The sequence below is a fragment of the Xyrauchen texanus genome, chromosome 50 (assembly GCF_025860055.1).
Source record: "Xyrauchen texanus isolate HMW12.3.18 chromosome 50, RBS_HiC_50CHRs, whole genome shotgun sequence".
NCBI classification, from domain to species: domain Eukaryota; kingdom Metazoa; phylum Chordata; class Actinopteri; order Cypriniformes; family Catostomidae; genus Xyrauchen; species Xyrauchen texanus.
In genome coordinates, this window is record NC_068325.1 from 18,358,680 (window position 1) to 18,372,760 (window position 14,081).

Consider the following 14,081-nt stretch of genomic DNA (forward strand, 5'->3'; position numbering starts at 1 on the left):
ATTATCCTATAGGATATTGTGATAAAATTCGGAATTCATTTTTTCATCTATGATGACAAGCGGCCCAGGACCCGAAGCAGCAAAGCAGCCTAAAATCATGATGCTTCCTCCACCATACTTCACCGTTGGGATGATGTTTACATGTTGGTATGCGGTGCCCTTTTTACGCCATACGTAGTGATGCGTGTTCTTCCCAAATAATTCAGCCTTAGATTCATTATTCCACAAAACATTTTCCCAGTAGCATTGTGGATTGTCAAGGTGGTCTTTGGCATTCTTCAGTCACGCAGCAAGGTCTATGTTGGAAAGCAGCAGCTTCCTTCATGATGTTCTGCCATGGACGCCGGAATATTTTCCGTATAATAGACTCGAGATGTGAAAAAATTCCAGTGATCTTTTTCTGTCACTCTAGGGTTCTTTTTTACTTCATTGAGCATTCTGCTGTGCCCTTTGAGTCATCTTGGCTGGACGGCCACTTCTAGGGAGAGTAGCTATAGTACTAAATCATCCCCATTTATAGACAATTTATTTAACTGTGGACAAATGAATATCTAAGCTCTTCGAGATAACTTTGTAAACCGATCCAGCTTTATGCAACGCTTTTTTGCGAGTCATGGCCACGTTAGCAGATGCTTCTTTTGAATAGCAAACTCAAAACGCTTGAGTGCTTTTTAGAAGTCAAAGTAGCTCTAACACACACCTCTAATCTTATTTCATTAATTTGATGCCTAATTTGTCAACTCCAACTGCCAAGTCTAATTAGCTTTTCTTTTTTTTTTTTGTCTTTAGCCTAGCGGATTCTCATACTTTTTCCAGAGCACTTTTAATGTTTAATGGGATGTGTTCAATAAAAACATGAAAGATCATAATTGTTTGTGTGTCGTTAGCTTAAGCACATTGTGTTTTTCTATACTTGTGACTTTAATGGAGATGAGATCAAATTTTATGACCAATTAATGCAGAAAACCAGCTAATTTCAAAGGGTTCACATACTGTTTCTTGCTCATCCATCCGTCCGTCCGTCTCTTAATCTGTGCCTGATTAAAGCAGTTAAGAATCTAATGTACTCTAGTTCCCTATCAGTCAATGTTCTTGTAGCTCTGGGTCAGACGGGTCAGTTAAAAGACGCTGTGGTGGATCCCCGATCGATGATAGGACACACAGAGTGCTCTGTTCGGAGCGGACAGGGTCAGTCTCTTAATTAGGCAGACATTCAGCTGGATGGATTTAGTAGAATCCCACAGGAATCTTTGAGTCACAGTATCCAGTTTTTGGTTTGAACTTTATGTAAGTGAGAGAACAAAAAATAGCCAATTACTGACTTATCTTCATTTTTAAGTGTGGTTTTAAAAGTACACTACAAGTCTATTATATATTTCACCCATTGTATCATCTGCCTGAGTGAAAATAAGTGAAGTACAAGCACAGCAATGAGCCACACAATTATTGTTCTCTGTTAGACAAACCGTGCGTGACAAGTTCCATACCAAAGTTTAATACTAAGAGTGTAGGGTTTGTTCAAACCCCTATGAGCAATAATAATGAATCTTGGCTTATCAAACTTCTCAAATTATTGCACCTTAAAATGTACGTGTACCTTTAAATTCTACACCCTTAACTGTGTGTATTTCTGCCAAAAACATACAAATAATGTCTTTTATATGCAAGCAGTTTGTTCCTAGCACCTCTTAAAAACAATTTTCACTATTTCCGTACTGATGGATTTCCTATGCTGGTGTTTTAGTGCCACTAGACGTTATTCTCAAACATTATGACTTTATGCTAAAAATATTACTACTTTAATATCAAAATGCCATAATTTTATTCTCTTAATATTACAACTTTTATCGTAAAGCTACAGCTTCAATCTTCAATCTTAATCTTGTAATGTTATGACTTAATTCTCAAAATACCACAACTTTATTTGTGTAATGTTATAATTTTATTCTCATAACATTGACTTTATTTTGTAAACATTACTTCTTTAATCTAAAAATGCTATGACTTTATATTTATAATAAGACTTCGATCATAATATAACAACTTCAATCTCAATGCTACAAATATAATCCCGTAATTGGCTTTATTCTCAAAAGATTAGCCTAATACTTTATTTACTTGTGACTTTAATGGAGATGAGTAAGGGTTCACACACTGTTTCCCATCCATCCATCCGTCCATAACCCAATCCCATCCATCCATCCATCCGTCCATAACCCATTCCCCATCCATCCATCCATAACCCATTCCCATCCATCCATCCATAACCCATTCCCATCCATCCATCCGTCCATAACCCAATCCCATCCATCCATCTGTCCATAACCCAATCCCATCCGTCCTTCCATCCATCCATCCTTCCATAACCCAATCCCATCCATCCATCCATCGTCCATAACCCAATCCCATCCATCCATCCGTCCATCCATCCATCCGTCCATAACCCAATCCCATCCATCCATTCATCCGTCCATAACCCAATCCCATCCATCCATCCATCCATCCGTCCATAACCCAATCCCATCCATCCATCCATCCAATAATGTTACGACTTTATTCTCAAAATACCACAACGTAATTCTCCTAATATAACAACTTCAATCATAGTGCTGTGACTTTAATCTCAAAGCAACAAAATTATTCCTGAAATCTTGACTTTATTTAAAAAAAATATTTCTACCTTTTATCTCGTAATGTTTTGTCTTTATTATCGAACATTGTGACTATTCTCTGTAATGTTTTGACTTTTTTCTAGAACATTCTAAAATGTCGTCATAATTTCAAACCAACCACTGCTATTTTTAGTTCTTTAATCTTTCTTAGTCATTTCCGTTGCATTATGTGTTTGTTGAATCTTTGTGTAGGTGTCTTGATTCTGATGGTGAGGGTTTGAATGTATAATGCAGCTGTATATTAACTGTAATCAAGTCTGACTGTGTTCAATCAGCCAAAACTAATTTTCTCTTTAGCCAAACAGGTGTTATTTCACACAGTCCCAGACATCCAGCGGCTGTTAGAAGACATTTAAAAAAAAAAAAAAAAATAAATTGTGTATCACAGAATAAAGAATGTCATACAGGTTTGCAGTGAAATTAGTAAATAAGTACATATGGGAAAATTACAGAATTTGTATTTTTGGGTTATTTTTTTTTTTTTAAATTGCATTTGTCACCTATAAAGTTTTTACGAATGGTCGTGCGCTTTGCTCTTAGTTTTTGTTGTCAAATTTAATTTAGCAATTAATTTTCCCATATGTAGCGCTTTGATCCTGCTAATCAGTTAGTATGCGGATTATGGCCCCAGATAATTGCTCTCTAATTAAATATGTAATCTCCACTCCAGCCAATAACCCGAGCAATCCTCCATTGTAATTACTTTATCTGCACAGAGACTCTCCACCTACTGTCTAATGAACCAGGACAGGCTTCCACACGGCTTTATGTCATCGCTTGTGAATAACCACATTTATGTTTGTTTTGTTTATCATGGGAAATGAAGGCGGCAAGTTACTGTTTACTTTTCATATTCGGCTTGTCGGATTTACAAAAATCAAGCCTGATTAACACAAACTGGTTTTTCGGGGGATCGTTGATGCTGAAAGCTGTACAGCCTTAAATTTGCAGGTGTTTATTCAACATTGACCAACATATTCTTTTTCTCCTACATCAAAGTTTAATGTTAGGTTTACACTAATGATTGGACCATTTACGTTATTATATAAGAACAAATTTACTTGTTTATATAACAAACCAGATGGTTCTATGTTATTTACGGTGTCAGGTTAATAAAGTCAAAATGAAATCAAAATTGACCCCATTTACTTAAAGCATGTTCCTGGTGCTATTGTAATGATTTATTGGTGCATGTTATTCCAAAGGACAAAAAAATTGTCTTTTATAATCTTTTATTAAAGCGTAACAACTTGCTCCACCTCTAAATCTATTTTTGGCTGACGTCGTCACACTCACTGAATTTTCAACCCCTCCCCTCCAACCACTTGTCATAAAGAGACCACTTTTTACGATCCAATGAATTCTATGGATCAAATGAAGTCCCACCCTAAAAAATAAAATAAAATGTAGGAATCTCCTTAAACACTAGGGGGCACTATATTGCGAAAAAGCGTTAAAGTCTCCATAAGTTAGGCATATGAGGTATCATTTTAAAGCTTAGAATCTGAACTTTGCAGAGTTTACCACCAATTCTGCATGTATATTACATAAAATAGCAAAATAAGGCCTCAAATCAATCGTGTTGAAAATTAGCACTCCCTAGATGTAATGGGCTAGAAATATTTATGTCAAATGGGCTCAGCTTGCTAATGATTGAGCTTCTAGTCCACTCAGAGGCCGAGATATTTAAAGAAACAATGAGGGTGGTGCTTGAACTGAAAATTGAAGTGTCTATAATAACATAACCGTGGTTATGAATTATCGCGGTAAACCATATTGAAGAATACCAGCAGTATTGGCAGTGTTTGGTTAAAAGTAAAACAAATTCTTGAACATTATTTGGTGATGCTAGCTACGCAGAAATTACACACTTTAGCTTTTACCATCTTTATTGCGAAAAATTATATTTATTGCGAAACTGAGGCAGTTAGGAAGTAGTGTTTGTGTTTGTTTACGTGTTTAGAGAGTCTGTTTTGTTTAATCTGCGCAAATCTTTATCTTGCGGATGAAGTAGATATGCCTCTGTACCTCTGTACTCATGTAATAGAATACAACCACTTGGTGTTTTCTAAACCATCGATTTCCGTTTTTTTCTCTCCCTTTATCTCCCACCTCTTTCTCGCTCTGCAATTCAATAATCCCCCTGAAGCAGAATTGCTTTTTTTTGTTACAGCACAACCAAACCACACACTGAGACACCATACTTGTTCAAATGATGCAGTGTTTTAGAGCAGCTCTTTACTGCTCATAGCAAGATTTCATCAGAGAATTATTAGAAGTTGAGAAGATAGATATCCCCGGCTGCTTTCATATCTTGAGAGCACAAGAGGTGAACACCAGTCATTACTTGATATAAAAAAAAAACATACTTGAACATCTTGAAATATTAGATCTAAGGATATAAATGTAAACAATGTACCATGCTAACCACAGTGTCCACTAAAATAGCGTAGTCAGGTTGTCGTTACCACTGTAAAATTGTAAAAGAAGACTGGTTTAAGCTGTTTTTACAGCAGGACAGCTATATATAACTGTTGTCTAATGTTTGAAAATGTTATTGTTTCTGTGGAACAGATAGCATAGCCTGTTGTTGCATGATGAATGCTAATTTTACGCTTAGTTCCTCACAGAAACAAGCAACCCACGTTTATTATCTCTGTACTAAAACTCAACACACTCACGCGGCATCAAAGATGCTAATATAGTCATAATGTACTAGCGTATGGACTGCAACTAAACACTAATTCATCATATTGGCTGATGAAACCATACGCAAGGGCAGATTAGCATATGCTGTGCTGACACAATAACTGTGGTTTAATGAGCCCTGAACTCTGAACCACCAATCAAACCACTACACCACCTCTATGTACCTCTATGACACACGGGAGCTAAACTATCTCTGTCTCCGTATTGAGCGTCGTGGCCGAATCAATCGATATCTATTGATCTGAGATGGAAGACGGCAAAGGAGTGTAGTGTACGGCCCTTTATAATTGCATTAGAGGTGCAAATGAAGGCATGGGGGAAGATTAAGTAATTGTAATGAAATTGAAATAACAAAGCAAATTAGTGCATATTAAGTAGACTTTGCTATACATATTGGTGGCCTTAACGTCAGGGATGACGAGTCGCCCAAATAACGTCAGATCAAGTTTGAATGGACACCATGGAGTTCACATTTTACATTCCAAAATGACTGAATTTGCTGCAGCTTTTCTCAAATTCTGCGATGCAACTTGCGCCATTTTTTGGGTTTATTTTGCAGTGACAACTTTTAAATCATCATTATACTGTATACCTTTGTCATTGTGTTAATTACATTGTAAATACAATTACATGTAATATTGTATTGCACAATAACAGAATATGAAATTGGCAAGAAATAAAAAAGAATTACACACAAAAATAGGCTACCATATATTTAGGTGAAACCTGTGGGAAATCGGACCCATCTGACAGCTAAAATTTCGTTCACTAGGATCGGTTGTCCATATTGATAGGCCTAGCCTAATTTAAACGGCTGTGATTGGTTAATGTGCAAAACTTGCATATCTGATTGGTTACAATGCTAAAAATGAAAACTTTAGCATGATAATGGTTAATTGTGAAGCCCTACATTTTCGTTTCATTAATTACGAGATGATTAATGAATACCGTTATGGATATTAAAGGAATAGTTCAACCAAAAAGGAAAATTCTGTCATAATTTACTCACTCACTCATGTTCCAAACTTGTATGACCACCATTGTGAATGTCACCATTCACTTTTATTGTATTCATATTGGAAAAAAAGAGGCAATGAAAGTGAATAGTGACTGAGGCTAAAATTCTGCCTAACATAACTTTTAGTGTTTCACAAAGAAAAAGTCATACAGGTCTGGAAATACAAGAATGAAGTTATTGGTGCTGTTGTCAGGCAAATCAGACAGAGCCCTCTTCAGGACGCTGTGGTGCGTCGGTTGCAAGCAGCGTTATTTAAAGAACAGTGATTAATGTGTGGCGAAACACCACACACACACACCTGAGTGGCACTTCAGGCATGTGAGAGCGCATTACACAGTGCTAGCAAGTGCTCCAACAATTTGAAGGCAGGATAAAACCCACTGGCTGAACAGAGGCTGTTAATCATCCTTTCACACAGAGGGAGGAGAAAACAAGATATAGAGACTATCATAGCTCTCTCTCTCTACCTCTTTATCTTTATTTGTTACTCTGTCTCTCATAGATGTTTGAAGAGATCACTTTATGCAGCTACTGATACAAATGTAAAAATACTATACTGCTACAGTTGAAGTCAGAAGTTTACATACACTTTAGCCAAATACATTTAAACTCAGTTTTTCACAATTCCTGACATTTAATCCTAGAAAACATTCCCTGTCTTGGGTCAGTGAGGATCACTACCTTATTTTAAGAATGTGAAATGTCAGAATAATAGTAGAGAGAATGATTTATTTCAGCTTTTATTTCTTTCATCACATTCCCAGTGGGTCAGAAGTTTACATACACTTTGTTAGAATTTGGTAGCATGCTTTTAAATTGTTTAACTTGGGTCAAATATTTTGGGTATCCTCCACAAGCTTCTCACAATAAGTTGCTGGAATTTTGGCCCATTCCTCCAGACAGAACTGGTGTAACTGAGTCAGGTTTGGAGGCCTCCTTGCTCGCACACACTTTTTCAGTTCTGCCCACAAATGTTCTATCGGACTGAGATGAGGGTTTGTGATGGACACTCCAATATCTTGACTTTGTTGTCCTTAAGCCATTTTGCCACAAATTTGGAGGTGTGCTTGCGGCCATTGTCCATTTAGAAGACCCATTTGCGAACAAGCTTTAACTTCCTGGCTGATGTCTTGAGATGTTGCTTCAATATATCCCCATATATTTCCTTCCTCATGATGCCATCTGTTTTGTGAGGTGCACCAGTCCCTCCTGCAGCAAAGCACCACCACAACATGATGCTGCCACCCCCATGCTTCACTGTTGTAATGGTGTTCTTCTGCTTGCAAGCCTCAGCCTTATTCCTCCAAACTTAACAATGGCCATTATGGCCAAACAGTTGAGTTTTTGTTTCATCAGAAAAAGTAAGATCTTTGTCCCCATGTGCACTTGCAAACTGTAGTCTAGCTTTTTTATGGTGGTTTTGGAGCAGTGGCTTCTTCCTTGCTGAGCAGCCTTTCAGGCTATGTCGATATAGGACTCGTTTTACTGTGGATATAGATACTTATTATACCTGTTTCCTCCAGCATCGTCACCAGATCCTTTGCTGTTGTTCTGGGATTGATTTGCACTTTTCACACCAAACTACGTTCATCAATTGGAGACAGAATGCGTCTCCTTCCTGAGGGGTATGATGACTACGTTGTCCCATGGTGTTTATACTTGCATACTATTGTTTGTACAGATGAACGTGGTACCTTCAGGCATTTGGAAATTGCTCCCAAGGAAGAACCAAACTTGTCCACATTCTCTTTTCTGAGGTCTTGGTTGATTTCTATTGATTTTCCAAGATGACAAGAAAAGAGGCACTGAGTTTGAAGATAGGCCTTAAAATACATACACAGGTACACCTCCAATCAGAAGCTAATTGTCTAAAGGCTTGACATAATTTTCTTAAAGCTGCTTAAAGGCACAGTTAACTTAGTGTATGTAAACTTCTGACCCACTGGAATTGTGATATTGTCAATTAAAAGTGAAACAATCTGTCTGTAAACAATTGTTGGAAAAATACCTGTTTCATGCACAAAGTAGATGTCCTAAACGACTTGACAAAAACTATTGTTTGCTAATATGAAATCTGTGGAGAGGTTGAAGACATTAAAACTAAATTTTTAACCAAAGTGTATGTAAACTTCTGACTTCAACTGTACATTCTTATTTTATTTTGTATTGCCTATATAAATTGTACTGCACCATTTAATGGAGCTACCATGGTACTTTATAGAAAATAGTGCCAATGAATGGAAATTATTCATATAGGATGGTATTTACTTGGCAACTTCAAAGAATACCTTCAAAAATACCATTTGTAAATTGTCTAAAAACACTGTAATGTCCTTGTACTTTGTGGTTTTTACATGACAATGCAGTATACTACAAATAATACTATAACATTAGCATGGTTTGTGGTAAAAAAAACAAACATGGCTTTTCTAAGGTATCATGTAAAAACAAACTTGCTACTTTTTTGTTCATATCAATAAAGAAATAAGATGAAGGATTTGCTTCTAAAATTGTAAAAAATAAATATTGCTGCTCCAGCATCTTGTACAATATGCTATTGTTCTGAAAATGTGTATAAACTCTTCTCAAACAATTCTTTAGAATGCGTCCTGGATATTGTTTTCTAGTACTGTATGCAGATACAATTTTAGGAACAGAACAACATATTGCATCATCATTAGCTGAATGCATCACTGTCATGCATGTTTATAATGACCGTCGTGTAGGTCATCACCAACCAAGGCGTTGCCGGAATCCAGAATGGAACCACATTATTAATAAAACAAAACAAATAAAAAACGCATAAAAATAAATAAATAATGGAAAAAAGATACAAAGCTCTTTTATTTGTTGCCCTGCATATATCCGCTTCATTTGTTCCCAGTAAATCCTTGCACGTCGCCTGACACACTAGCAATTAAATTTTTTCCCCTGAAAGAATCTGCAGAAGATCAGTGTCTCACAGCATTACTTTTAAAAAAAGAATAAAAGGACAGTGAAAAAGAGCAAACATCTCCTTCTAATGAGTAGATCTGCTGTTTGAACAATGGATACGGGCAACTCGGGGAGCATGATGACATTTTAGTAACAGAAAAACTCTTGATGTTTTGTTTCCTTAGTGGTTCCACCAGGATACAAATCTTGTTGGTTGTTTTAGTATTTTGATTTGCACGTGTCATCATGCAATATTCGAGGAAATTTGAGGTGCGGGCAGAGATCATACATTAAACACTAGGAAATGGAGGTAAAGTATATGAAGCCTTCATTTTGAAGAGGCAATATCTCAGAAATCCTGATTTTATTGCTCTTTTTAAAATAAATGATTATGATGTATTTTGAAGATATACAATGATGAGCCAAAACATTATGACCACTCACGGGTGAAGCGAATAACATTGATCATCTCCTAACAAGGCCACATGTCAAGGTCTGGGTAGATTAGATGGTAAGCAAACAATCAGTTCTCGTATTCAACATATTGAATGTGGGAGTAAAGATCAGAGCGACTTTGACAAGGGCCAAATTATTGGGTGCCCAAGGCTCATTGATGCGCAAGGGCAACAAAGGCTATCCTGTCTGGTCCGAACCGACAGAACGTCTACTGTGGCACCAGTCACAGAAAATGTTACTGGAGGAATGTGCCGCTCACAACACAGTGCATCGCACACTGCTGCTTATAGGGCTGCGTATCCGCAGACCGGTCCGAGTGCCCATGATGACCCCTGTCCCCCGTCAAAAGTGCCTACAATGGGCAAGCGAGCATCAGAACTGGACCTTGGAGAAGGTCGCCTGGTCGGATGATTCCCGTTTTCTTTTACATCATGTAAACAGCCGTGTACATGTGCGCGTTTACCTGGGGGGGGAAGCACTGTGGGAAGACAACGAGCTGGTGGAGGGAGTGTGATGCTCTGGGCAATGTTCTGCTGGGAAACTCTGGGTCCGGCCATTCATGTGGACGTCAATTTGATACGTGCCACCTACCTAAACATCGTTGCAGACCAGGTACACCCCTTCATGGCAATGGTAGTCCCTGATGGCAGTGGCCTCTTTCCGCAGGATAATGCACCCTGCCACACTGCACACATTGTTCGGGAATGGCTTAAGGAACATGTTGAGTTTCAAGGTGTTGCCCTGGCCTCCAAATTCCCCAGATATCAATACAATGGGATGTGCTGGACCAACAAGTCTGATCCACTGCAGCTCCACCTTGCAATTTATAGGATCTGCTGCTAATGTCTTGTTGCGAAATAGCACAGGACACCTTCAGGGGTTTTGTAGAGTCCATGCCTAGGCGGGTCGGTGCTGTTTTGGCTGCACGCAGGGGACCAACGCCATATTAGCCAGGTGATCATAATGTTTTATCGGTGTACTCTGATGTTCAAAATGCTAAGCTAATTTAGTATACCTAATTTGATTAAAACTTAACCCCGACAATTTCTGAACTAACTATTTTTAAATTATGACCTCATAACTACAAGCTTATTAACATTTGACCACCCACATTTACACTAGTGGTCAAACCGATATGGATTTCTCGATAGCTGATGCAATACAGTTTTCTAGAGAGCAGGGTGGTTGATAGCCCATAACTGTTGATAAATAAGTAATAATTTCATATTATATGAAGCCGATAGTTCACTCAAAAAGAAAACGGTCATCATTTTTCAGAACACGCACACAAATTGTTTTTATTAATATCATGGCCCATCTCTTCAATCCAATGGCGGCCCAAAGTGCCTCACTTTATAGCAGCACTGAAACGCTTTCTTAAGATGTGTTACATTCATAAGAGCAAACAGAGAAGTATGAAGTAAGTTTGGAGTAGCAGAAATAGAAATAAACCTTGTCTAAAATACTATGTGAACATTTAGCTTTATGCTAAGCTAAAATGCTATTTCTTGCCGTTTTACATGCACATGTTACCAGACACAATCACATTTTGTATGAAGAAAATCCATACATACATTCCTCTAGTACTTTAAGACATTAAGATATTAGGGCAAAAATTGTATTCTTGATGATAATTTTTTGTATTGTTTTTCTATAAAATATATCTACAAATCCTTTAAACAAGATCGATTTCTTGTTTTAGAAGCTATATTATAAGATATTTAGACTGTTTTCAGATAATTCATTTTTAACATGTTTTTTCTTGCTGTACTGGCAGATTTTTTTAATAGTTAAAATAATCCAATGTATTTTTATTACGTTACTGACCTTAAGTAATCTAACAGAATATGTTACAAATTAAATTTTACTGCATGCATTCTGTAGTGGAATACATATTTAGTAAAATTAGTAAAGTAACCCTCCAACAGTAAGTTTTTGTGAGAAAGACACAAAATGTAAGTAGTTTTTCTGTTGCACGTTTATGAGCGCAAAGAGAGAAAAGCATTTACATTGGCTTGCATGTTCACGCGACAACTTGCACTACTAGCGGCAGGGTTCGCGCAGATCCTTAAAAAGTCTTAGAATGTCTTAAATTCAGTTTTCCAAAATTGAGGTCATAAAAATTCTTAAATGATACAACAAAAGTCTTAATTTGTATTTATAGAGGTCTATAATGTGGGGGTGGAAAGACAGGGTTATCATAGTAAATGGTCTGCACTTATATAGCGCTTTTTTAACCTTTTCAAAGCACCTTACACTGTGACTCGTTCAAACATTCACACGCACGCCAATGGCGGCAGAGCTGCTATATAAGGTGCTAGCCTGCCATTGGGAGCAACTTGGGGTTCAGTGTCTTGCCCAAGGACACTTCCGCATGTGGAGTCACGTGGGCCGGGAATCGAACCGCCAACCCTGCGATTAGTGGCCGACCCGCTCTACCACCTGAGCCACAGCCGCCCCAATTCTCTTCAAACTGTTGAGTTTGGGGAAAAAAGGGACTTTTGAATGTTTGCAGCTGTTGCAGAGCAGTTCACAATCATTAAACCATATTGGAAATTTATGACAAACTATCACTAAAGACAGTTGATGATGATGATGATATATGTAGTGTTTATGAAATATGACAATCTACGTTGTAGATTATCGTATGAGTGCACATTTTATATCCCTTATTTGTTTGAATAAGCAGCTGGAAATATTGAAACACAAACATTTTCAAAATAAGAGTCCCCGGTGTATTTCAAAGTTAAAATACCTTTTAAGTTCAAATTTCCGCACTATGAACCAAATCTAAATTTGATTTAAAAAATGCTGCAGCAACCCTGAGCGGACTATGCCTGTGCACTGAGGTTAGCCACACATAACAGAGTTCATTTACATATAGAAGCCTTAAAGGTACAGAAGCAAAAACAGCCCGTCAGAGAGAGCGAGAGGCTGGAAAATGGCCATGTGTAACGTTTTTGGTGCAAAAAAGTTTGATTAATATAAGTAGACTTTGTAACTTGTTTTTGCTGCACTGATTAGGAATTAAGTGCCCCATATCTTCAGAAACAACATGTTGAGCTAAGGATGTTGGGTAAAAACTAATTTAAGACAACAGCGTGATTGATTCAAGGACTGTATTAGTTGTTTATGCGGGTCTTAAACGAATGGCCATAATAAATAAACCCCTGTACGCCACAGCAGGGCTCCACATGGATTTGATTTGGGATTGAGTTTTTCTGTGCCGTCAGGCCAACAGTGCAAAATTGGCCGTCAAGTTCAGGTGTGCGGGAAATTATATTGAGCAATGTGCAGTGGCTGGGAAGCCCAGGTTTCACAATATTGCCTGGATCAATATATGCCTCTCTGGACATCGATTTTGGGAAGAAATTAAAAAACGTGAATCAGCGGGTAATTATTTCAAGCTTGACTTGAAGAGACAACTACTGATTTTGATCACTTCTGGTGTCTGGGAAGGTCATCTTCAGTGAACTTTGATTCGTTTTTATATGCTTCATTAATTTTCATCTCTGTTTTGCAGGTGTATGATTGCAGATGAGGTAAGTGCCTTTTGCTTTTCTCACCTGTATTCCAATTTGATTGTTTCAGGCACTCAGACTGTATTGTATGTCACCCTTGTTATGACTAATGGAAAGATTTTTCTTTGTATTTGCAAAGTGTCCCTAAGTGAACAGTCCTAATCATCATTTTCATTACTCGCCTACAGATGGGTTTGGGAAAAACAATCCAGGCCATTTCTGTGGCGTATATCTACAGACAGGAATGGCCACTGTTGATTGTGGTGCCTTCATCGCTGAAATACCCCTGGATTGAAGAACTAGAAAAATGGATTCCTGAACTCGAACCCAGAGACATCAACTTGGTGGAAAGCAAGACCGACATAATGTAAGATAACTTGACCAGTTTGACCAAAAACGTGTAATTTACTCGTCCCCTTGTCTTGTCAAACCTGAATGACTTTCTTCAGACATTCAATAAACATCTTCAAAATGGAGCCTAAAATATACTTGTTCACGCAATATGTGAACATAAATGCTCTTAGCTATGCAAGCAAGACTTTGTGTGTTTTTGCGTACCAAAGTTCGTCAGACGTCAATTCGTAGTGCAACGCAAGAAAAATTGTGTTCTCGGTGTTGCCACAAGGTGGCGTTATAGTGGGTATTTGCGTAAACTTTCTTCATTTTTAGTTTCCACGAAATTTTAGGTTCTAGATCGTAAACGTCACAAAACATCTGAAGAATGTCATTTGAACATCTTTCATGCCCAGAATATACTTGATAACGCAAGTA

The 14,081-nt window shown here is 37.7% G+C and overlaps 1 protein-coding gene across 1 annotated transcript in view; it reads left to right on the top strand.

Annotated features, from left to right (window-relative positions):
* Nucleotides 1-14,081, top strand: part of zranb3 (zinc finger, RAN-binding domain containing 3) — a 68,661-nt gene that overhangs the window by 992 nt on the left and 53,588 nt on the right. The window contains exons 3-4 of the mRNA XM_052124306.1: nucleotides 13,313-13,331; nucleotides 13,499-13,677. Coding sequence (XP_051980266.1) covers nucleotides 13,313-13,331; nucleotides 13,499-13,677 — 198 coding nt within the window. The remainder of the gene's footprint in view (nucleotides 1-13,312; nucleotides 13,332-13,498; nucleotides 13,678-14,081) is intronic.